The sequence below is a fragment of the Pungitius pungitius genome, chromosome 11 (genome assembly GCF_949316345.1).
Source record: "Pungitius pungitius chromosome 11, fPunPun2.1, whole genome shotgun sequence".
Lineage (NCBI taxonomy): Eukaryota > Metazoa > Chordata > Actinopteri > Perciformes > Gasterosteidae > Pungitius > Pungitius pungitius.
The window spans coordinates 20,755,529-20,779,546 of record NC_084910.1 but is presented as its reverse complement, the minus strand read 5'-3'; the positions used below and the strand labels follow the sequence as shown (position 1 = coordinate 20,779,546).

At 45.0% G+C, this 24,018-nt stretch overlaps 1 protein-coding gene across 1 annotated transcript in view; it reads right to left on the bottom strand.

Moving 5' to 3' along the window:
• grik3 (glutamate ionotropic receptor kainate type subunit 3) overlaps positions 1–24,018 on the bottom strand; it is a 63,942-nt gene that overhangs the window by 21,513 nt on the left and 18,411 nt on the right. Inside the window, exons 2-8 of the mRNA XM_037453691.2 lie at positions 9,228–9,401; positions 8,893–9,150; positions 8,627–8,808; positions 6,683–6,736; positions 4,368–4,538; positions 3,089–3,232; positions 1,299–1,406 (exon numbers count right to left, since the gene is read on the bottom strand). Coding sequence (XP_037309588.1) covers positions 1,299–1,406; positions 3,089–3,232; positions 4,368–4,538; positions 6,683–6,736; positions 8,627–8,808; positions 8,893–9,150; positions 9,228–9,401 — 1,091 coding nt within the window. The remainder of the gene's footprint in view (positions 1–1,298; positions 1,407–3,088; positions 3,233–4,367; positions 4,539–6,682; positions 6,737–8,626; positions 8,809–8,892; positions 9,151–9,227; positions 9,402–24,018) is intronic.

The following is a 24,018-nucleotide window of genomic DNA, read 5'->3' as shown; positions in this document are numbered from 1 at the left end:
GAACTCATCGTTAGCACCACGAGTCCTGTGGCTGTCGCTAACAATCTTTGTTAGCAAGCAGAGCCTCTCCCCCAAACTCTCCTCCAACCCCTCCTTGTAGTTTTATTGCTACAGACACGGCTTTATTATACATTCACTGGGGTTTGTTCCCGAGGTGGAACCATTTAAAGTTATACCCCCCCCCCCCCCACACACACACACAAAGAAAACGTCTGTTGATGTCCTCCTTGCCTGATCCAGTGAGAGCTGGAATTAGGACTGAAAAGCACATTAGCTCCAGCTTGTCACACATCCAGAGAGGACTCCAGGGGAGAGATTCAAAAACAACGCAGAGTGCTTTTGGCCTTTGCAAAATGCGGTTCTGGTTTCACTTAATTACATTTAGCTGCATCCGTTTACACACAATTAGCCAAATATTTGATTTGAAAGTTATTTACTCATGCAACCACTCAGAGAGCATGTCGTGTATTTCACCTTCCTCTGCGTACTGGAGTTGAGTCTCTGCGAAACTCAAACTAGGGCTAATATTCAATTACAATGGATTAGCCCACATCTTAACTGGTTCCAGCGGTTAAAGCCGATTCCACGGGTATATACAAGAGAGGAGAAATCCTGACGCGCCGCAATGAGAAGATGTTAATGTGGCATCAAATACTTCTGCGCCACGTCTGTGCTTTAACTTAATTGACCGCACGCAGGACACGACAGCGGTGAAATAGAGAAGGAGAACCGCTTCAAAGCGGCACTTTTCTCTTTCTCTCTACCCTCGAACAGAAGGGTGGGAAGCTGAAAAGCTTCTGTTTTACAGTGTGGAGTCTTTAGGGAGTACTTGAGGAAGTCATAATGGAACTTATTCCTTTTTGATGTATTCATAATGTATAAAAGCCCTCTAGAAGAGAAAAGCTGTTCTAGTCCACGGGGCGCTTTGCCTTCCAGTATAATAAAATAAGTTCTACATTACCAACCTTTTAGTTTTTTTCTAAATCATGTTTATACAGCTCATTACCACCAAACAGCATTTTGGGCATCACCTCAAATTATCATCAAGAGAGGCGGCAATTAACGCCCTAATGTTTACGCTAATCCAATTTGCTTTATGATCCACTAACTTATGCTTTTGTTGAAACAGCCAATTTGCTTCCTTGTTAGGAGGTAAATGATATATTCTAATTTGCATTACTTTTCCGCATCAAGAGGAAAATCTGAGAGCGATTTCTGCGATGAATAACTTGTTTCTCACTGAATGTGGTGAAACACATTGCTAGCATGCTTTTACTCCATCTGTGCAAAAAATGTACCTTTTCAAGTCCCTCCTCCTTCAAACTGATGATGTCCAGGTCGAAGTCTGTACGCAGGCCACTGGTCTTGTTGAACGACAGCCTGCCCGTCAAACCATCCCAGTGGGACTGAAAGACAATTCACGTACACATTCATACACGTTACTGCCACCCATAACCCACCGGTTCCTCTCAAACCTAATTAAGACGAAGCCATCCTGAGGCTAAAGCATCTTACATCTACCAGATTTGTATAAAAGCCGGGAAGAATCCCGTTTAAAATGTCAAGCCAGGATTTATTTTCTAGCTAACTCATTTACTTTGTCTTTTACTTTGCACAAACTGCTTTTTAGTGTTTGATGCAAAAGAGTGAGCGAGCGATGTGTCAATTTGCAGCGCTTTTACGTTTTTACGCTTTTTCTTCTTTTTTTATCCAATGCGTCAAGATCCTACAGCCTTTAGCTCTCCCTCGTTTTTTTGTCAAAGCTTGACCGGAATGTGTCGCGAGAAGATCAAAGGATCAAGGGGAAATTTTGTGGCGCTCTCCACCTTTACGAATCCCCCCCCCCTCGTACCTCCCTCCATCTGGCCTGTTGCCACCGAGGTGGGTGGCATGTTCAAACAGCTCTAATTTAGGGAGCGACATAAATGCCTCGGCCACGTCCCGTCCACAGGAGCCGAGTCAACCTTCAGAACCTGTCGGACGCCCGACGAGAGCAGAGCGTAAATCAGCCCTGAGTGTGGGTTTTTGCTTCTTAATTTCTTTTCTTTTTTTACAACCAAACCACGCAGTGTGTTTCTTCCACTGACAATGTAATACTGTTTCACAGGCTCTTAGTGGCGATCAGCACAGCTGCTAATGATACAGCTTGTTGGTTGTGCATGGGAACAGATCAGGCCTTGGCCACACACTGTGCCTGCAGGAAATGACTTTTACAAGTCATACGCAGTCGTTCCAGCGGTGGCCATTTCAAGCCGTCCACTCATTCGCGCTTTCTTTCAAGCTTCAAAGGAAAAAAAAAAAAAGTGGGAGTACTTTCACTTGATGAGCCTCAGACGCCAGTTCAACAAGGGCCGTCACTGAAAAATGCAACAAAGACCTGGACACACGGACCAGGAGGAGCAACGGCCACTGAACATAAGTTGTCAGCCATTTTGCAAATGATAAGTGGATGCGGAAAGAGGTTTGGCTGTGCTCTTTTATATGGACGGCCCCCCCATCGCCATCATTCTGATTGCTCTGTGGGTATATGCAAATTTATTGGAGAGTTACCACGGATGAGAGATCCTGGTTAGAGGGCAAAGACTGTGTGAAATACAGTCGATCCAGGAGGTTAATGCGTTCATTTTGAGGAGAAAAACAAACGGAATTCCTACTGTTCACAAACCACACCCAGGATAAATAAAAATACAAATTATTATCTTGTTTGAACAAAACAAGACACAAATAGTAGCATCTCTGCACCCTTAATCTTCCATTTTGTGTATTCTGAGGCGCTGTCAGACTCTCATGTTAGATTAAATAACAGCCAACTACACCGGTTGTGCTTTCAAAAAGGTTACTGTACGTGCTTTTCTGGAAAACAGGTTATGAATACGAGGGATTTGTGAAGCTGACAACAGCACTGCTTTGATGTGTCTATCAAGGCTTGGTCTGCTTCGTGTGTGGAGATGATTGATTTCCTGGGTAAATATCCCAAAGACCCAAATGACTACGCAGTCCAACGATCCGCCGCCATTGTCCCGCTCGCCCCTCAATCGGCACGATACAAACATAAGTCATCAAACAAGCAACAAACATGTCTCATCACCTCTTTGATGAAGCTCATGAAGCGCCCTCCGAACCGCCAGGGTTTGTGGCGGTGGCACTGCAGCGAGTTCACCGTCATCTGCGGGGCGTGCTGGTAAGACACGGACACGATGTGGACCGCGTCGTAGGTCAGAGCCGCATCTGTCTGGAATAAGGGGTGAACATTAATTCAGCTGATGCCTGCGGAAGAGACGCAGAGTTATGGTTCGTGTAAACATCCACTATCCAGGTTCTATTCTCTATCAGTGTCCTGTATCTATGTACCGTCAGCACGTCTGTAGCTATCACATCTGTAACAGCCTGAGTCCTCCAGCAGAGGTCCGAGTTCAACAGGGGCCTTCCATGACGATAGGTCTGATTGGATGGTTAACTACATTGTAGCATATTCTTGTCCCCAAAACGTGCCGTGGTGAGTTTTAATATCTGGACGCTGTGGCCGTTGGAGTCGGCCACAGTCCCAATCATTTTACTAGAAACATACCGAGAATTATCCGTTACAAACTATCCATTTGAAAGCGATTGGCTGTAAAGGGACGCACCTGTTGTGAAACAATGTGAAGGGAGACTGGCGTAATTGGTGCGTAAGGGGCTTAATGGATGTTCTCCCATCTGTGCTGTCCAAAGCATAAAGATAACCCAGTGGATACGTGCTATCTCACCAGCCAATATCTCACTCTGTCATCAACCAGCCAGAGCCGACCAGGAATCTTCTGAACCAGGTTAGTTTTAGATTTTGGATAATTTATCTGAAAATGTCTTCATGGGGCTAAACATCCTCTCACTTGTATGTGAGAGGATGCTGTTTTTAGCTGCTATTTGGTATGTAGCTAGTGTACATGCTTCACAAAGCACATACCTTGCACACCTCTGCTGTAAGCTTGACTGGTTTCATTCTTTGACCTCTCTAAATTAACAAGCACCACGAGTAATTGGGAGAAATGGGGCGTGAACACATTTCAGGACAATGGCTGTTTATTAGGGATTGGAATCAGAGTGGTACCAATAGTCACACAGCTTTTGGAAATGATTAGAAATATGCATCCACACCAGTCGACATTTAGTCAAACTGTAGCTCAACTTCTTCACATGTAGTTCTCTAAACAGCTGATAGCGGTCGCTGAGCTGAAAATCAGTTTTTTCCTGCTTTGTTGTCTAAGGATAAAAACCATTTTCTACCACGGAGCCAAAGCCCCGATCGATGGCTGAGGCCCACGGACTGATGGACGAGGCGGCGCCTTTTGTATTGACTCGAAACGCAACACAAAAGTAATAAAACATACCGTCATGACACCCTCCAGCAGGCCCGAGTCGGGTTTGGGCGGAATCTGCCTCTCCATGGACCATTTCTCCACGATGGACGCCACCTGGGGGTTGTCCACATTGAGGATGCGGAAGCCGGTCATGTTGACGCCACAGAAGCGGTACGGCTCCAGGTCGATGGCCATCAGGTCCTTTGGAAGGGACGACACGGAGGGGAACGAGTTCTCTTTTAGTCTGCCAGCGTCCCCGTTCTAAGCATTCATGCTGCACGCTTTCTCCTCGCCATGAAAAGAGAATGACGCAGCTGCTGATTAAAGAGATGCTATATTAGGACCAAATAGGAAGGAGGAAGAGAAAACACAGTGGTTTTCAATGTCAAACCAGGAGATTTAAGCTGTGTGTCTGTGTAATAAATGAAATATAAAAGGACTCTGGTGGCGGAGTCACTTTTCCTTCTACTTAAAGAATTGTTACTGTTTTCTGGGCCTACTTGATAATGAATTACGCCGCGCAAACTGCACACTTGTGATCGATTTTGTCCTCCTTAATCATATTCGTGCGAGGAAATCTTTATAGCTCCAAATGCCTTATTTGGGAGGTATTTTTTTGTTTGTAGCTCAGACATTAAAGAACAAGAATTTAAAAAAAAGGAAGACCAATTCCGTTGCATGGTATTAATAATTCAACCCTCGCGCTCCCTTGGCTTCTTCTCTCAGCAATTCAATTTGAGCCGCTGTGTAATTTCTGGGGGCGCCGCTGTGGCCCGAGTGTGAAGTCACATGTTGACTTTAGGGAAAAGGCGAACATAGATGTTTCATTAGCACCCTGTGGGGTCGGAGCCGCGGGGAGGGAAAAGGTGAAGTATCTCTCTCCTCTTTGGATCCTTTGTGGGTGCGGCGGAGATCAAAGTGAACCAGCGTTGTTGTGCGTGACGTTAAAAAGTAGATCGGGTTACAAGTTTCCTCCTTTTGAAGCTAAGAATACAAACCAACCGGGACAGGACTGTTTGTTCAAATATCGCCTCTCTTTTGTGACATCTTCGTTTCTATCAGGGCATTTTAGGGTGTCAGAAAAGTGAGTTGTTTTCAATTGTAAGTTCGCTTGAATTTGTTTGCATTGCTGCTTTCTACGCACATCTACAACACAAAACCAACATCTTCTTACAGCAGCTTCACGCGGGAAGGTCTCCCCGCAGAGCCTCATGGAGGAGGCAAGCGTAACAAAGTCCTCAGCTTCAGCTTCTCAAAGATAGCAATGACAGACTCATTTTAGAGGACATGGAAGTTATTACCCCCCTACACGCTCTAATAAGTCGGCATTTCCCTCCCCCCCCAGGAAGATAAAACACAGACAGCAGCGCATTCCACCGAGAGGAAATTGTATTGCCAAGTGTACCACACAAGTATTCATCATTTTGGATCAAATCAAGCCGCCAGGTATTATCTCCTTAATGGCGTGTCTATCATATGCGACGGCCTACTGCAGCGCCAGATTGATAGCACACTGATTCCATGAGGGGAAAAAAAAATCAAATGAAAGATTCTAAGCAAATCCTCTCAGGTCGATATTCTCTCCTTCCATCTGTTAGAAAAACACATATGAACCAATACGACGATGCTCTTCCAGTAATGGAGGAGCGATGCGAGTGCCGCGTATGGCGGAACAATGCCGCGGCCGCGCTGTCAAGTGTGAAAGATGACACATGTGATGCCCGGACCTTTGTGTCATGTCACATTATCGCAGCAGACCGGAGGAGTCCGGGGAGATGGGGGGGGGGGGGGGCATTGATGATAACAGAGAATGAAAGGAACAGCACACATCACGCTGGTATTCATTCCCATTCAGTCTGTTTGTCCCAGTGGCGAGCCCCCGACGGCTCGCATTAGTCAGACAGGAGATTTTCTGATTTTTATCAGAGTGAGGACTTAAAATACTGATGAAATAGTGACGCAGGTCACAATAAATACATCCGTTAGTGAAAAGTAAATCACGTTAAAGCCTGAAGGGCATATATATATATATATTGTCATTATCAATAACATTATCAATTTGTTCATAGGTAGAATTTGAGCTTGAATTTTTATCTTTCTCATTTAGATAATTTCTACTGCAAAATATCCTTTTTAATTTGTATTTTTTTTCTGACTCCACTATAAGAAGGGCAGAGTTTCCTACACACTGAAGACTCCATTATGCCTCCAGCTTGTCAAAATAAATTGATACTATGGACTGGATCCAAACCCCATTGGCAATTAGCCACTATTCATCAAAAACCTGCGGTGGGGGGGGGAGAAAAAACAAGACTCTATTTGAATTAACAAGCACGGTACATTACCAGAGTGGTGAAGATATAGTGGTAATACTCTGTCATCATCCCCATCGTCTGGGCCTGAAAGGACACAGAGACAAAGAACAGGAAGAGGAGGATGAATAGAGACAGGACGGAGAAAATAGTCATTTGGTCACATCGGGTTATTTTGGAATCAACAGCACACTTTGAAGAAAAGGGAAAAATAGGCCGTTTTTTAACGAGCATATTGAGGGAGACGCTGATCAGTGCGAGGACAACCTGCACCTGTATGTGGGCCTCAGAACCGGTGCTTTTTCTATGCGTTGAAACGGTTTTGCAGGGGGGGCACGTGACGTTATTCCAGCGGAGAAGAGGGGCTCGAATGAAAAGAGCTCGCTAATCTTTGCCTCACATCCGAATGCTCCATCACTGCCACTTGTTTCACTCAATCTACATTCATAGGCCCCACATTCCCATGGCGGCTGTTCTGCCTGTTTAATTGTACCATCTGTCGGGAAAAAAAAGCCAAGGGTATATGAATAAGATGCTGTAGTTATGTTGAGGCAAATTCACTTCTTCTCCTATCGACATCCAGCCAAAGACTTCACTTTGAAACTTTGTGTCACGGTATTTACTGGGAGTAAGACATTTTTTAATAATGAAATACGGTATAATTCTGTCAAGATTTATATTCCTCAAGGTTTTGTTTTAGTAATCCTCTTACATGTATAAAGTAACACCGCATTAAATCTAAAAGGGCGCAAAGAGTTGTTCTGAGAGGAATGTTAAGAATCAGCACATGACAAAAGAAATACTCCAAGTGCAATATACACAGCACTTGATATTCAAATGCTTTTAAAACAGTCGTGCCAGATCCCCCTTTTTATCTGCCGTAGCTACCAGTCATGTCAGATTACACATGATTTGAGTCGGTCCTTTGGATGCTGCTTATTGTCTTGGATGGGATCGACCTTTTTGTAACGCTGCCGGAAAACCTTATTTTACGGAGGTTTAGCAGCTGGTTCGTTTTGTCACTGCTGCCTGCAAATCAAAACCAAGGGAATAACCGCACTTTCCTTCACGTGAGAACGTTGTTTTTTTGTGCTAGAAGGAAAATGCTTGAATATACTAATCCATTTTCGTTTGTATGGATATTATGCTTTACATCAGGTTTTTTAGAAACTCAACATCCATTTTCTTTCATACCAAGAAACATTTTTCTGTTTTGCTCCTTTGGTTAGAAAAGACCAAATTTATTTCTGACATTCTACAGACTAAATCGCTATAAAGAAAGTAAAAATATACCTCAGCTGCAGCCAAATATATATAATAGACAAGCAATATTGCGACTTTGCAACTCATGCTTAAACAAAAAGTTTCTTTAAGGCATCCCAGCATAGTACAATAAATGTACAGGCCTTTATATTGATGCTGTAGTCGAAAAAAGCTTTCAATACCGAATATGCAAAAAAAAACAATCCCACTCTTAACCAATCTGTTACCCGGGTTTAAAAGCTCGAGGACACGGCGTTGTGACAATGTGGTCCTCGACTGCAACTGTCAGGAGCGTTTTTGCCTCAGAACCTTCTCTCACTTCTTCTCTCGAGAGGTCACTGATTCTTCGGTGGGAGACGAGCCGAGTGGCCACGAGCGAGTAAACGTCAACTTACATCTCAGTGACTTTAAATAAGGGTGCAGCAGATGATGCATGTGGTGAATACGTTAACACAAGCTGACAGCAGAGTCCATGGAGGGGGGGGGGGGGGGGGATTTGTATATTTGGGCTGGGAGGGGCCACTAGTAGAAAACCAGTACTCCTCACAACAGCATGTCACTGGTTTCTGATCATTGACCCACAGACCTTCTGCCCCCACTAATGCTTGCCAGGTCAAAGCCTCCATGTTGTCCTCCTCAACACATCTGGGTCTACTGAGCGCCAAAGAACCAACGGGTGCCACGAGGGTCTTCAGTGGACAGTCCCCCACTCACCTGTTTGAGGATCTGCGCCGCCATTTGGTGACTGCAGTCGAAGATGATGCGGAACTCGCGGCTCCTCTTCATCTCCTTGAGAAGCGGTCGGGTGTCCTGCGTGTCGAGGGGCAGCTGGCGGATCTTGAGCCGTATGTTGTACCTGGACGGGGCCATGATCAGCTCCTGCAGTCTTATCAGACCTGGGGGAGGAGAGACGGTCACCAATGAAGACCAGTGTGTCCCGGCGAGAAAAAAGACGTCCTGCCCGGGTGGGGTCACGCTACCTGTGCTGTCGTCGTAGACCACCGTGGCGGTTTTCCACTTGAGGAACTGCACCAGGTCCAGGATGGCGTAGCTCAGTGAAGAGTAATCCGGGTACAAATTGGCATAAAAGCTGTCCCTGTTGTCCATGGGGTGGTGTTTCCACCGTACTTGCACGTGCGGCACTTCCAGCGCGTTGCAGATGGACTGCACGGCGTTGGAGGAGGAACTGTGCGAGGGCCCGAATATTGCGACCACCCCCAAGGACAGCTGGTCACACGCTGGAGAGGAGCGACAGGAGCGCGTTAGCGCTTCAGTCACAACCGATCGGTTATCCAACAGTGAACACAAAACTCACCTTTCCTCGATGCCTCGAAGCTGTCGTAGATGTTGATCCTCTGTATGTCGTACGTCAGCGTCGTGTTCGGCAACAGGGTCCTGTTTCTGTTGATGTTGTTGACGGCGAATTTGAAGGCGAGCTCTTCGGCGCTAACGAGCGAAACAGGTCCGTCGGTTTGTTCGAAAATCCCACCTGAGAAGAGGAGACAGAGAGAGAGGGACGCATGAAGAGCGCGTCCAGGCAGGCCCCACGTGGAGGGGAAATATTTAGAGGCGTTTGCACTCAGGACGAGCGGCGAGTGGCGCTCATAACTCAAGGTATTAAATTTACTCAGCAAACACAAGGGCGAACCTCGCGGATGCTGAAAAACCAATACCAGCTTTGAAGTCTAAGGCTATAATGGATTTAGGGAGTGTATATATATATATATATATATATATATATATATAACTGTGTGGGTCTGCCTAGTCCATCAGGGCAGGATGTCCAGGTCTCTTGGTCCCTCCATTAAAATGTCCTTTTATTTCACATGTATACCACGTTGTTGCAGGAACAGATAACTGGACGTGAGCACATTTCTTTTATAGAAAAGAATTCAAAGGGAAGTATTTTTCAGATGAGCCGGACTTTTCCATTAAAACATTTCAATGTGCACATCAAAGTGCTGCACTACGTCCTTCAATGTGGAGAAAAACATCTGTTTTCAATAGTCGAACAGATGGATGGGCTTTTAATGATAGAGAGGACTTGCAGATAAATATGTAAATGAAACATTACATTCAGGTCAGTGGAACTCCACACAGTATCATATCAACCGATTTACTTATTTTGGATGGTACAACCCTTTTTTTAACTAGGTAAAGATCTTTATGAGTTGTTCATTGAAAGCCCTTGTTTCAGCTCATCAACGGGCGCCGTGTCGCATGTCTCAATTGGGAGTTTAGTGGCTACCTTTGCAATAAAGACTGATGCTTTGTCTCGAAGCCTCGGTCTCTATGAGACACGCTGGCTTTTGACCCGGCTTTGGCCCCGACAGAAAAGTAGAGAGAACAGAAATTTTCCTTTAAAATAAAGTAACAAACATCAAGTCAAATGTGAGACAACAAAAGTCTCTCTGTGGCTCCGCTGCAGCCTTTAAGAAGACAGTTTGGACAGCGCTTTAAAAGATGCCCGTAGGAACAACTCCACTCGCATCAGAACAAGCATCTGAATGACGGAGAAAATGTCTCAGCCACCTTCCATCAAGTCGACAGTGTTTGGACGTCACAAACCTGGTTTCCCTGCATGCAGATCACAACATTTTGAAAACCTGACTCACAGCAGCAGATATCTTGAGGTTTTTACTTCTGGTGTGCTGATAAGAGGAAATTCCGCTACGATAAAAATGTCAACTAATCGATTTGTTTTTGATTGAATATTGATATCCTCACATTCAGTTGGATGATGAAAGTACTTCTTGAAATATATTATTAATATTAACATTTTTTTAATTAGGGACACTCTTCCCAAACAGTTACTGAATTTATATACACACCATTATTATATATCAAACAACACAGAAAGAAAAATCAATGAAAGAGAATTTCATTTAATTAGGCCTAATGGGATTTAAAGAACACACAGTGATTTATTTCATTTTAGTCTCAGCTGTATTATTTGTGCTCTAGAACACTCACATGCAGGCTGGTAGTATTTCACTAATCACGGAGAATACCTGATGGCAGATGAATAGCACCTGGGACCTGCTGATGCCCCCCCTCACTCACTCACATGTGTCTGCTCTGCAACCTGGGGGCTCACCGTTACTGTTTATGACTCCCAGCCTCGGCGGGCCGCGAGGGGACGTGATGCATGAAATCCGCCCGGCGGAATGCGTCACATTAAAATAAATGAATGCTTCCATTTCACGGGGAAATCTCATTAGAGTACATTAAGTAATTGCTGGAGTATATAGTAATTTGACTGTTAAGAGGATGAAATGCGCATTGCTCAGATGCACTTAAACAAATTCAATAAACAGGGGGAGACCTGCTCGTCGGGAGCAGAAACTCCTGCGGATGATTTTTCCCTCTTCAGAAGCTCAGCGGCTTTAAAGCCTTAATGTGCAAGAGCTCCCTCAACTTTATCCAATGAGGGATAAGCGGTTCTTTTTAGCTCATCTAATGATGTAGGGATTGCAATATTATGGAATGTGTTTACAAGTTCCCACTCTAACAAGCGAGCTGAATGTTGGTTATTGCAGTGGGCAAATTGAGACGCGTGAATCTCAGGCGCGTTCTGGTGAATCAGTCAAAAGGCTTTAAATTAGCGAGCCTCCGATAGACAAGAACACAAAGGGGCTTTAATTAGTCCCCAAGGTACCCCCACAATATATAAATCAGCCGCTAATTGTCCTTTGAGGACTTTGTGGATCAGCTGCATTTTAAAAGACACAGAGTTTCATGTGAGGGGAGGACGACCCACATTTTGACTCTTAAAACTACAGGAAGTGAAACCACAACTTCACGGAATCACCGGACGGCAGGTTATGCTGTGGTACTTGGCTTAATGTACAATTAAATAAGCTGATACTGCTGATTTCGCCCCTAATGCTTCACCAAACCTTTGAATAAAACCAGCAAAGCCTTTGGTAAAGTGTAGTGTGAAGAGTGAAGAGGGGTCTGCGAGGTCCGAAGGACCCGAGAGTGACACAAATCACACGTTGCACATTTCAGGCTTCCGAAAAATCCGCGCTGCAGCATGAAACCCCCCCACGTCGTGTCCCCGTAAACAACAGGGGGCAGGAGCAGAAGTATAGCCCCCCCCTCTGCTTTGAGGAGGAGTGGCAGACCGCCTGCATGCCAGCTCAGGCTGTCAGAGTCCACCGGGTACCACTGAAAGTACTTATTCTGAACATCTTCTGCAGTTAAAGACCTGATAAAGGCTGATGGGTGTGTTTGTCATCTCGGGGCTTTGGTCACATGACTTTTACAACAAGAATGATGTCTTAAATGATGTCTTCTAACATTACATCGTGTGCTATTAAGGATTTTCTCATTTGTTTGCCTTAAAGCTATTTTTAATGTAAAGCCAAGCTTCTTTGTGAAAAGATGAAGTCTGGTGTGTTGTTTTTTCAATTATAATGTTTCATTCATTTAATTCTTTGGGCTTCAATCCAGGATGGAAAATGCCGTATATGTGTTTGCAAGGAGATCATCAGCGACCCGTGATTAAGACAATTACACAACCACACATGACAATATGATCAACACAAAGAGTCACAACATTTAGATCAAAATGTTCTTTTTTTCTTTTTATTCAAAATAAACCGACCCGTTTTAAGGCAAGGTCACACTTTCTGCAACTGAGGCAAAACACGTGAAACGTGAATGAAATATTTCACATGTTCAACATGAAATCGGGTTGGAGGAAAAGCCAAGGTCGATAAACTCAGTTTTTTCTGTCAAGCAACAATTTGACCTTACAAGCTTTACAAAACATTGAATTTGAATCCATTACCTCGCGTGTGCTTCTAGACCCGTGTGACCCCAATTTGGGGGGCGTTCAAAAGCAGAACAGCGGATTTTCATGTTTTAGTTGTGATCCATAAAAAGCAGGATACACTCCAGTAAGTTTTATTTCCGAAACTAGAGAAGCAAAATGAACAAATAGAGTACAACTATTTCTGTATAAAGGTCGACAGCTTCTGGATATCGACCCTAATGAAGCGGCATGAGAGGATGGAGCACATGTTCTGGTTTCATTGCTCTCCAGTTTGGAGGCGTTTTGCGTCCTGGAACAAACTCCTTGCTTCCACACCGAAGCCCGGACAATGAAGCTGGCTCGTTACGCTCCTGGATACGTTGGCCATGTGCTCGCCGCCCCCCCTTCCGGGGAATGGCTCCCTATCTTCCCGCGTGTGCGACAGTGCTCAGTCGCACAATGGCCGCTGCAAATAATGACCGGCAAACAAAGCGCGACGCGCGACCCCGGGGGAAATCGCTTTTTTGGAAATGCATCAATTTACACAGCGAATATTTCCTCCATAATGAAGCTAAACAACACAACGCTGGGGACAAAACGGTTATCAACACCGAGTGCAGCGGCTAACACGCTCTGCCTGCAGCCCCTGCAGCTCCGTGGCATCGAAACGCCGCGAGGCGGCCTGTAGGGTGAGAGGGTGAGAGGGTGAGACCTGCGTGGTTTATTACTGCCCGTAACCGTCTGCTAAATGAAAAAAAACCCTCATGATTATTTAAGGCGTTACTCGATGTGCCGACATGCATAGAACCAACACGCTATGCTAATCAGGGTCTGTGGGCCACACCCTGCATTAAACAGGTGGCATCCATTGGAGTGTTGGACGGAGGTCGAAACTGTTGATGAACATCACAGAACACCACAACCAGACGAACGCTTTAAAACACGTCACATTAGTTAACAAATACGTACGTTTTGTGTAACGCTGCATGTATCTGAAACAGATCCCTTTGCATTTGTCTTATAGCACTAGTGGTGCGGAAGATTATTTAAGGACGGCATCAGCTGTTAAGTGTTTTGTGTTCACTGATGATGCTTGAAAATGAAAACCAATAGAAGAATGCATTTGTAGTCAATGACATTATGCTCTTATATATAATATATTTAAGCTCTTATGAATGCCTGATTAATCCCTCAAAACAAGTGTTTTATTCATTCCCTCATCAGACGGTAAGAAAACACATTCTCTCTTGTATATTCTTTAATAACGACACTGAGCAGTATGAAAATACTGTGACGGTTCTGCTAGATTCTGCTATGAATGTCAAATATACGTAGCACTGAATTAACCAGCTATCACTAAATGGTAACACATTTAACTACAGAAGTAAATTATAAAGAAAGGAACATTCTGTTGGCTTTTAGAGTTAGTGTACACTAGTGCCAAAACACGCAAATCTGGCTTTAGTCTCCTCCCACTGGCATCTGGTGTGAATGTAGGAAAGTTTAACGGACAGACGTTGCTCTCATATGTGAGAAACTAACTTCCAAGATTCACAACTTCAACCAACTGCTATTAAATAACATCATTAAAAGTCTGTCAAAACATATTACCCATATTATTAGTTTTTTATTATTATTATTATTGTTAGAAAACCTGGGCAATAAACATTAGGTCAAATATTTCTCCATACATTTATCACATTAGGGGGTAAAACATATATTTTGTTCCACTCACACACACACACACACACACGACTTACTGTGTGACTAACAACGCAAATAATTGTTGCCTTAAATGCTCAAAGTGATCCATTCTGTAAAGTCTGGGTTTGTATTTTCTGTCTCATTCTAAACGCTGAAGGTTGAAATGAATCATGAACTGGTTTCACTCACAGGACCCTAATCAGAGTTATTCTTATCGTCAAAAAATAGCATATCGGCCATTTTCTTCATTGACGGGAGAGAGGATTGACACTCGATCGATATCAAGCGCGGGAGAAACATTACAACATAATAATGACAGAGAGGCAGATCGAGGAAACAAATTGGAAAAAGGTGACTTTTTAATTCCCCAATCTTTTTTTTAAATGTCAAATTTACAGTTACAGTTGAATGTTTTAAGTGTCATTGCCTTTAGACAAATGTGTCATGTGTACGGCTTTAACTGATCCTAATATATTATCATATAAATTGAATTTGAGCCTCTAATGTTTGAGTCCATAATGGGAAAGGCCTTTTTAATTATGTTATTTCTCACTGTCCATTTTGAAAATCCATCCTGCTCCCTCACAGCTGAGAGGCATTCTTATTTATTTGATACGATTAGTAGTACTCATGCAGCCCTATAATGTTGTGATATCTCCTCTGTCAGAGGACTGTCAGGTAACAACACATTTGTAAAATCTAATTTTATGCTCAAGTGGTTCTGCTTCTGCAATTTATCGCAGCTATCGCTCACCCTCTCCGCCGCTCGCTCGCTCTCCCTCCCTCTCCCCCCTCCCTCTCTCCCTCTGCAGCCCCCCCCCCTCCTTCTCTTCTCAGCTCAGCGAGGTGTTTTCATCTCATTATCATTCCCAAACATTCACACCGGATAATCTGTGAGGGCGGGAGCCTGTGCTCTGCACCGTGCAGGGCACCCCGGTCATGATTAGGGGTGTCGGGGCGTGCTTGCAATGAAAATCCCCCCCCCCTTTAAGCTAAAGTAGAAGTAATGAGTGTATCTTTCTCCCTGCGTGCTATGAAAACGTGGTAGAGAGGAACGTCCTGTATGAGGACAATGGTGGGACAAACCTGGGTTTTTGGACTCAGATGCACTTCTAAAAATCCACGAATCCCTTCTCCAGCAACGCCGCACAATGCACAGCGAAACCCGCCATTCGACAATGTCGGTGCACAATGCCCGATACAAACTGACGAACCCCCCCTCCCCACACACACACACACACCCCAGTCGGTGGCCCATTGTTATCAGGGAGGTAGAAACCTCACCTCGCCGCCAGCTCAATCAAAGGCTCTGCCAGCAAAACGCGCGGCGAGACAATGGTCAGTTATGCCGGGCGGAGGGGGGGCTCTGAGCGGTGCCAGGCTCCCTGAGTCCGTCCCCAATCCCCCCCACCCCCTGTCTTCCTCCTTACCTGCTGCTGCACGCAGACCGAAAACTGTGCACAAACAACAGCTTTAGAAAAGTGTGTGTGTGTGTGTGTGTTACACAAAAACACTCCAGACAGGCGGCAAAAGTTCTTTAAAAAACACTTCTTTGGGTCCTTTCATGGTATCATTAGTCTATGTTACATTTTTATGTCGCTACATTGTGAGGCCGCCTCCCACATCGAGGCTTCGCCACCGAGTTTTAAGTCCGGACTCTTCGCCGACGAGTCACTCGGGGCATTAGAAGCACTTTGAAAGGTGCCTCTTAACTTCACTGTCAGAAACCTGTGAGCACTCGACTCGTCCCGAGGGTGAAAGAGCCTTCATTCTCCAAAGTGGAAGGTCCGTACTCAAATGGAGGGGCCTTGTTTAATTTAGGCCAAATTATATCAATGTGCATTTTCGATGGAAAGAGAGTTTGAGTCCAGCTACGTATTAAAACTCTTTGACACAGCTATTATCTCGCCCCCCCCACAGAATGAACTGTCTCTTGCCGGGGGCACAGGACGTAAGAATCTTCTTGTGATCTCCTGTCCTGTCCTCTCCTCTCCTTTACTCTGGTGAGGTGCATTTTTTTCAACTGCGAGCAGGAAAACTATGCAGAAAAAATAACCTCAAAACGATGACATTTCTGCATCTTTTGGCCGTGGTCGTGATGGATGAGGAACACGCGAGTTCATCAAAGTCACAGAGATATAAACAGCGCCCCACTTCTTATTGGACGCAGAGGTAACGTGGACAAACGGGCGGCGAGGTGCCGGTCGGATCATTTGGGGACACCTTCGGGCCCGTTTCTGGGACAGAAGGCACTTAAATGGAAATTCGGCGTGTCTGCGAGAGGCGAGTTCACATCCTGTGGAACAAGACCAATCTCAACACATCTGAATTGGAGCCCGAGGTGCTCATTTCCAACCAGGTTCTTGGCGGCGAGACGAGGGAGATTATTCCCCTCGGGTGAAAAGAGGGCCGTGCACTCATGAGGATTAGCGGGAAGGCAATGAAGGATGAAGGGACCAGTCAGCCGAGGGACATTAACTGAAACCTTCAGAGCGAAATTCGACATTTATAGAATCCAAATAGAAGTTTTTTCATTTTTGGACGCTGCAGTCAAACATATCGTGGATAAAAACGGTGCCTCGACGCACGTTCCGTTTAAATTTCCATTTCTGAATGCACGTATTTGATTGACAGGCAACATGACGCCTCTGCTGCAAACACAGCATCCATTTTCATTTAACCATCAATTGTCAAACAATTGTATTGATCTACAGCTTCTTTTTTTTTTTCCTCGGGGGGTGACGAGACAAATGATGATTATGAGACTCCGTTGTGTCACCTGAACGAGAGCTGTTGGTCGTCAGCGCGCGGAGAACAAAACGCGCGCAGCTTACATGATGTTCTTTTTCCAACATGGGCTCAACTATTGTGGCTCCATAATAAAAAGCTGCCGGTTTTATCACAGAGCACAAGCATTATTCCTGAGCACTTTGCACCCGTCTTTTTCAAAGCCGATTAGAGCGCGGAGAAGGAGGCCAGCTCATCCTCACAGAGGCAGGATATTTACATTTCGCCGCCACGTGTGGTGAATTTTAATTAGGGCCCCCGCTCCAGTTTTAACACAGCCGGGCTTCCTGGTAGTTTCACACATGAGTGCTCGACGGCTTCGTTAACATCCTGGAGGGACTTTCCTCATTAACTGATCTGGTCAGCTTCCCGACAGGTGCAACAGGAGTCTCATCATTGGCCGGGTCTTTGTTCTCCAGCGCCATCGATCGCGGTGAAAAAAAAGACAAAATTCAAAGAAACACGCGTGAGTCCAAAGGCCGTGAGTCTAAAAGCCCTGAGTCCAAAAGCCGTGAGTCCAAAAGCCCTGAGTCCAAAAGCCCTGAGTCCAAAAGCCCTGAGTCCAAAAGCCCTGAGTCCAAAAGCCGTGGCACACATCGAAACGCCATGTCGGCCTGAGGGAATCATTCTAATGGGATCGGTGACCTTGACGGAAAATATACAGCCAAGCAAAGTTAAATGCCAAAATTATTCCTGTACAGCGTCTCGGAGTATCTTTGGACGCGGACCAAGAAAACCATTAGGACTTTTTAAACAAACCCATTAAGCATGTGTTTCATTGCACGGACCCTGATAAAGTCTTTCTCTCTTAAATACACCAAATACATTCGATCCTCAGGTGATTGTGTCCTTGAGAGGGAAATTCTGCAACACATTGTTTACAGTCTCCTTCTTAGAAAGACAGAATTCATATCATCGTATTATAATGAATCATCACGAACAATGTTCCAGCCTGAAGGTCACTGAAGGTCATGGATAACTCACAGAATATACAGGTGAAACTTGAAAAACTAGAATATCGTGCAAAAGCTCATTACTTTCAGTAAAACTAATATATTAGTATATATTAATATTATATAGCCATAATCATCAAAATTATATCAAATAAAGGCTTGAAATATCTCACTTTGCATGTAATGAGTCCATATAATATATTAGTTTCACCTTTTAAGTTGAATTACTGAAAGTAATGAGCTTTTGCATGATATTTAAATTTTTCGAGTTTCACCTGTAATGCTTCTAAACAACATTATGTCTTATATTTAAATGCACATGAAACCTCAGTATTGCGTGTGATTATAACACAAAGTGTACCCCGCACTTCTCTTTTGTCCATCCTGAATCGCTTCCTGTGCACTTGGTCACACGTGGTCGCGGCGTCCAGCTGAAACGCCGACCATCAGCCAACACTTTGTTGTTGAAAGAATGTGTCCCAAATATGGAAAAACATTGTGCGCATTTAGATGATCGTGTTTTTTGGCTCCTGTCAAAGTGACTCTTTGCTAATGCTAAACGTGATGCTAATGAGGTTGCAGCTCATAATTATTGTTTTCTTTGACTTTCTCTTGATTTGAGAGCAAAAGACTTATTTGTGGAGCCTCAGGTCAGAAACGTTGTGTCCAACCACGAGTCCAGAACCCAAACTGCACCTGAATCCTATTCCACATCGAATGGTTAAATGGAAAGTTAAATGGAAAGTGGCAGAAAGGAGAGGAGCCCGATGCGTTCTGGTCGGCGTGGCTCGGCTCACCGACTTCTGGCAGAGAAATGATCATGTCTCTACTTTCTGTCATTCAATCCAGGAATGAAACTGTCACAGTGTACAGGGACGGAAAAATCTTTGTGTCTTTAATGCAGCAAATGACCAGATGTGTCGAAAAAAATATATATAAATATATTTTTAGCTGGATTTGTTTTTTTAATTACAGATGACGGTCAAACAGAAGGGGCATAACACAATCTGCTGTAAATGTTTTTATGATATTGACTTTTTGTTCTATGTTACTCTGCAGTCAGGCAGTTATGACGTAGCACTTCTTTTTCCACATTTCGACGCTCCAACGTACTAAACTAGATCATAAAACCTGATGCAGAGCACATTTATTCTACCTCAGCCAACGGGCTTTTTTTATTTTGCCAAATGAAAACAGAAAGCACTTTTAAATTAGGCGAAAAGGGACTGAGGCAAATCCACACTTCTTACTAACCTCACCTTCTTGTGCAGTCGAGTCTCAGTGCCTTTCATCCTGCAGGCCCAATAATATCGATGGGCTGAGAGAGAATAGAAAGTCCCTCTGCTGCCACGACATGTTGGCTGCTCAGGATTTGTGAGAAAACACCTTGTGGGACATTACGGGAGCAGATTATTATTCTCACTGAGAGGCCATTTGATACAATGGGGTCCAATGGGAGAATGCGAGGGGGGGACTGGAGGGGGGGCGAGAGGAGCAGGCCGAGGTGCTGAATGGAACAACGATGAAGCCAACGACACTAAACCCAGAGAGCTAACAAGTTCATTCCCCAAAGACACCACCATCTGCCAATGAAAGGGTTAAAAACAGAACTGCTCAAGCTGCAATTTCTGTTCCGGCCTCCAGGTTCCTCGCAGTTTGCCGTCAAATCGAAGGTTAGCAATTTTAAATCGTATTTCCTCTTTTCAAGCTTTTCCACAGTCGCTGTTACTTTTTGAAAAGTGTTTTATTTCACTGCAGAGGCTGCAGCTTTTCCATTTTTTGCATGAAAATGGCCGAGAGCTGAGTGGAGTTTACAGGACTCTCACACGCAGGAGTCGGTCGGCACTAAAGCCTCCAGCACACCGAGACGAAAGTGCAATTGTTTCCCCGACGCCGGCGGGCAGCTGCTGAAGACGACGGCCAATCTCAAGGGTGCTCGTGGGAATCAAGGGACTGAAGAGAGCGCCGACGCCTCGTCTGAAGACAACCGGCGGCGTGGCGAGAAAACGGCGTTAAGGACTTCGGGCGGCGGGACTCGTTTAGCAAACAGTCACTCCAGCGGCGGTCCTTGCAACGTGGAAGCAGAGAGGCCCCCGAAGGCCCCCGTGAGTGGAGGGAGTCAAGGACCCATTTTTGTCGTTCGTTTTGGAGTCAGTTAAACGTGAGCCGCTCCACGTCGTCCGTGGGTCCCGATCCCAAACATCAGGTGAGTCTCACGCGTTTCCACTGAATCCTTTGGAGCGGTTTTCGGGAACCGTCATGAGCCGCCAGAGGACAGAGGTGAACGGCCAACGGGGAAAGTCAGCAGCGATGAAGCCGTCACTCGGCGAATGACTCGGTGGAACGTGATGCTCTGATCGCGGGTCACATCCACGCCATCAATCCTCAGGATTAATGTGACTTGGGAGATGAGTTATTCAATAATTCATTGTGTAATATTTGCCGGGCAAATTAATCCTCATTCAACGTGACAGGGGGGAATTAGATGATGGCTTACCGGGTAATTTGGACACAATTAGTCTTCTTTCATTCTGTGGTGTAGTGTGCAGAGGGTTGTCAGCCAGGTTGTGTTGTTGTTGTTGTTGTTTTTGTTGTTAAAGGAAACAGTCCATGTGTGACCCAAAGATGACAAAGGTTTATATCTGCAGCATATGGAACTCTAGATGTTGTTGATGTCCTTGGAAGAGATTGATATATGAAATAATCTCATAATTGTACTTCTCCATGTGACCCGCTTCCTGTCTGCAGGTTTATTTTAATCCGATGTACTAAAGGAGGACTTGTTTACCTTCTCACCCTTCAAACCTTGAGAGATACAAGGCAATTAAGCTTGCTCAGCGTAGACCTCGCTCTCCTTCTGGTGACCCACATTTAGGCGTAATATCTGTAGTAAATCTATTGTATGGAATTTGACACTAACAGCAGATTTTATTTGCCTTTGAGAGCGTTTATGCAAAACAAGATTAAGAGAGGAAAACGCTTGGGTCAGCATGCAGCTTATACTTAAAGAGAGTGGTTATTGTTCGACAAATCACAGGGTAATTTACTAATAACCCTGCTGATATGAGTTAGCACATGATGCTTGCTGCTATGTTCTTTAAACGTAAACCGCTTACAATGAAGTCCACTTAAAGTAAAGGAGCTGAGAGAAGATGTGAACTCAATACAGACTGAAGGTCAACTCGAAGGACATTAATTCATATGAAACTCGTTACTCTGGAATTCAACGAAAACTTGAAGTTGAAATCAACTTGAAATCCACAAAGCATTTCACTGGAAGGGGAAGAATGAATGCATTTATTACCGTGACTGAAATGGGCAAAAAACGGTGGATCATCAGGCCTCCAATCGCCTTCTGCCTCAGACTCAGAGCACCTCACTGTCCTTTATGTCTCCCGTGCTTCTCGTGAGTAAAAGGAGCGGAAAAACAAACACGAGAGGGACGGAGCATCAATATTATCAGGGGTGCTGCTAGAGTCCATTGTGTGTGTGTGTGTGTGTGTGTTCATTATTATCCCTTATAGGTTATTCGTCATTAAAGGATGGATGGAAATGTAATATTGTGACAAGAAACACGTCACCTAATTAGTCAAATCATGAGCTCATGTTAAAAGGTGTAACTCAAATGGACAGATGCTTTTAAAGCGGTTCTGGCCTTGGTTTCCAGAAGCGGGTTTAGTTTCCCATCTCAGGGTGAATCATCTCTGACTTTAGGGTTTGACTCAAACATCCTACCTGAAACGGACCCCAGTTGTGTAAATGATTGTTTATCCTGTTCTTTATCTGCTGAATGTGTAAAGCAGCAGATCTCAAACGTGACGGGGTCAATGTGTCCGTGCTGTTTTACACAAGTAGAGCGAACGGCAACAGTCTGCGAGTGCAGCTTGGTCCTCGAGCTTCACCAGTCGCACCTTTTCAGACTCCACACCGATACGTGCATTTAATTAACTCACACACCGTGAGTTAATTAACTAACTGTTAGGGTTTAGGGTTTGGATACTGGATCGACCCCTCGATACCTGAACCCTCTGTTTGACGATCGGACAAATATCCACCGCCTAATAAAACCTCGCTGAGGTTTGCTGCTCAGTAACTCGAGGTTCATCCACAGGTGACTAAGGCGCTCTTGAGAAGGTGCCCATTTTGAGAAACAACTATAGCACAATGAGAGGAGGCGGTGTGACAGGTCTCCAAAATGATGTGTGGCCTGTGAAGAAAGAAAAAAGGACGCATCAGATGGATTGTCCTGAGGCAGGAAGTATCTGCCAATCTGCTCGCGCTGGCATCTTTAACTGCTCCTCGCTAATGGGACGATTGTTTACAGCTTCTTTGCTTCGGCGAGCCGGAGGAGGGAACATCGGGATCAGCCTCCCCGGCCACGAGGCGCCGCCGTCTCCTCTCCCCATCTGTCCGCCCACTCTTCCGGGGGCTCATTACCATGCGAGTGGAGGCCGGTGGCACGCGCCTCGGTCCCACGCCATCGGTCCCGCGACACCCGCCGCTTTTTTTTTTTGCCTGCCGGTTAAAACGTGGAAAATTAATTAGCGCCCGCCCTGCTGCCGGTGGGAGGGGTAAGGCGAGAGGCAGGTGTTTGTGGGGGGGGGGACTCTGGTTGAGTTTGTGGAAGACTTTGTGGTACTTTGTCCGGTTGGTTCTGTTTGACTTCAGGGGTTCCACGTGGAGGGAATATTGAAGCACATGTCATGTGACACCGTGAGCAGTTTAACTGGGCGTCGCATTTGAGGAACTAAACACGGACACAAAACCAACTTATTTGCCGTTGAGCTGACAGTCAGACTGAGAATAAATTAATTTTACAGTTCAGGAGTAACGTAATCCATCGTGAAACCTTTTCCAAACATCCTTCTCATGAAAGGAACTTGATAAGTGATGCGTGGCTCGGTTTTGCTCATTTTCTTAACTCTGTTGAATGAAGGAGAAAATAACGTGTGTGACATGTGAAAGATCACAGCCACGTGGCCGAATGACACACACACAGTCACGCTTCTTCTTTGCTAGGGGAAACAAGGTGAAAAAATACCACTATTAATAGAATCCCACTGTTTCTCAAAGGGGGGGGTGGGGCGCTGCTCTCATTGACCTTGAAAATGAACTCCCTGATATGATGCCAGCATCTAGACGAGAGGTTTCTTATGGATACGCAGCACGTAGTTCTGTGGCACACGGCGAGCCTGATGATTTATCTGATGTTTTTTTAACACGGTCACTATCAACACTTGATCACAAACGCTCCCCCCCCCCTCCATTCACCCTCCCTTCACCCCCCGCCTGCTTCTGTTCAGATACAAATTGCTCCACATCCCAAAGTGTTCTGTGTACTCCAAATTTCACGGGACACTTGAGGTCAGAGAAGTTCTCCCCCAATACCTTTTTCCAATTCAAATGCAGTGGTCATTTGTTGTTACTTGTATAAGCAGGTGTGTTAGTGAAGACCACCTCTTTGGGGAAAGTTATGCAGAATCAGCCAGTCGATAATCAAGCCGTGATATTCCTTTTTCACAAACCATTACAAATAGAAATGTGTGTGTTTTGTAAGTCGACATGGGAAACATAACACGGCAAAGTGGTTGGATTTGCAATGCAGGTTGTCGAGTGTAAATATAAGTAAATATTTCTGAGACGTAATTGAATTCCAAACAGACCACACAGCAAAGCAGCGCAGCTCGTGATTAAATTGGCCCGTAGACGTCCAGGTGGTTCCATTGTTATTTAGGACTCAGTTCCAGCCTCTTCTCAGTGGAAGAGGGGAGATTGTGAGGAAGTACATTTCATTTGGTGCAATATGTGCCTGACCTGTGTCAGGTGTGTGCCAGGTAGGTAATGGGGGTCATCGGCGAGCCGGGTTGCCATGGAGATAATCAAACACCCGGAGATGCTGTGGC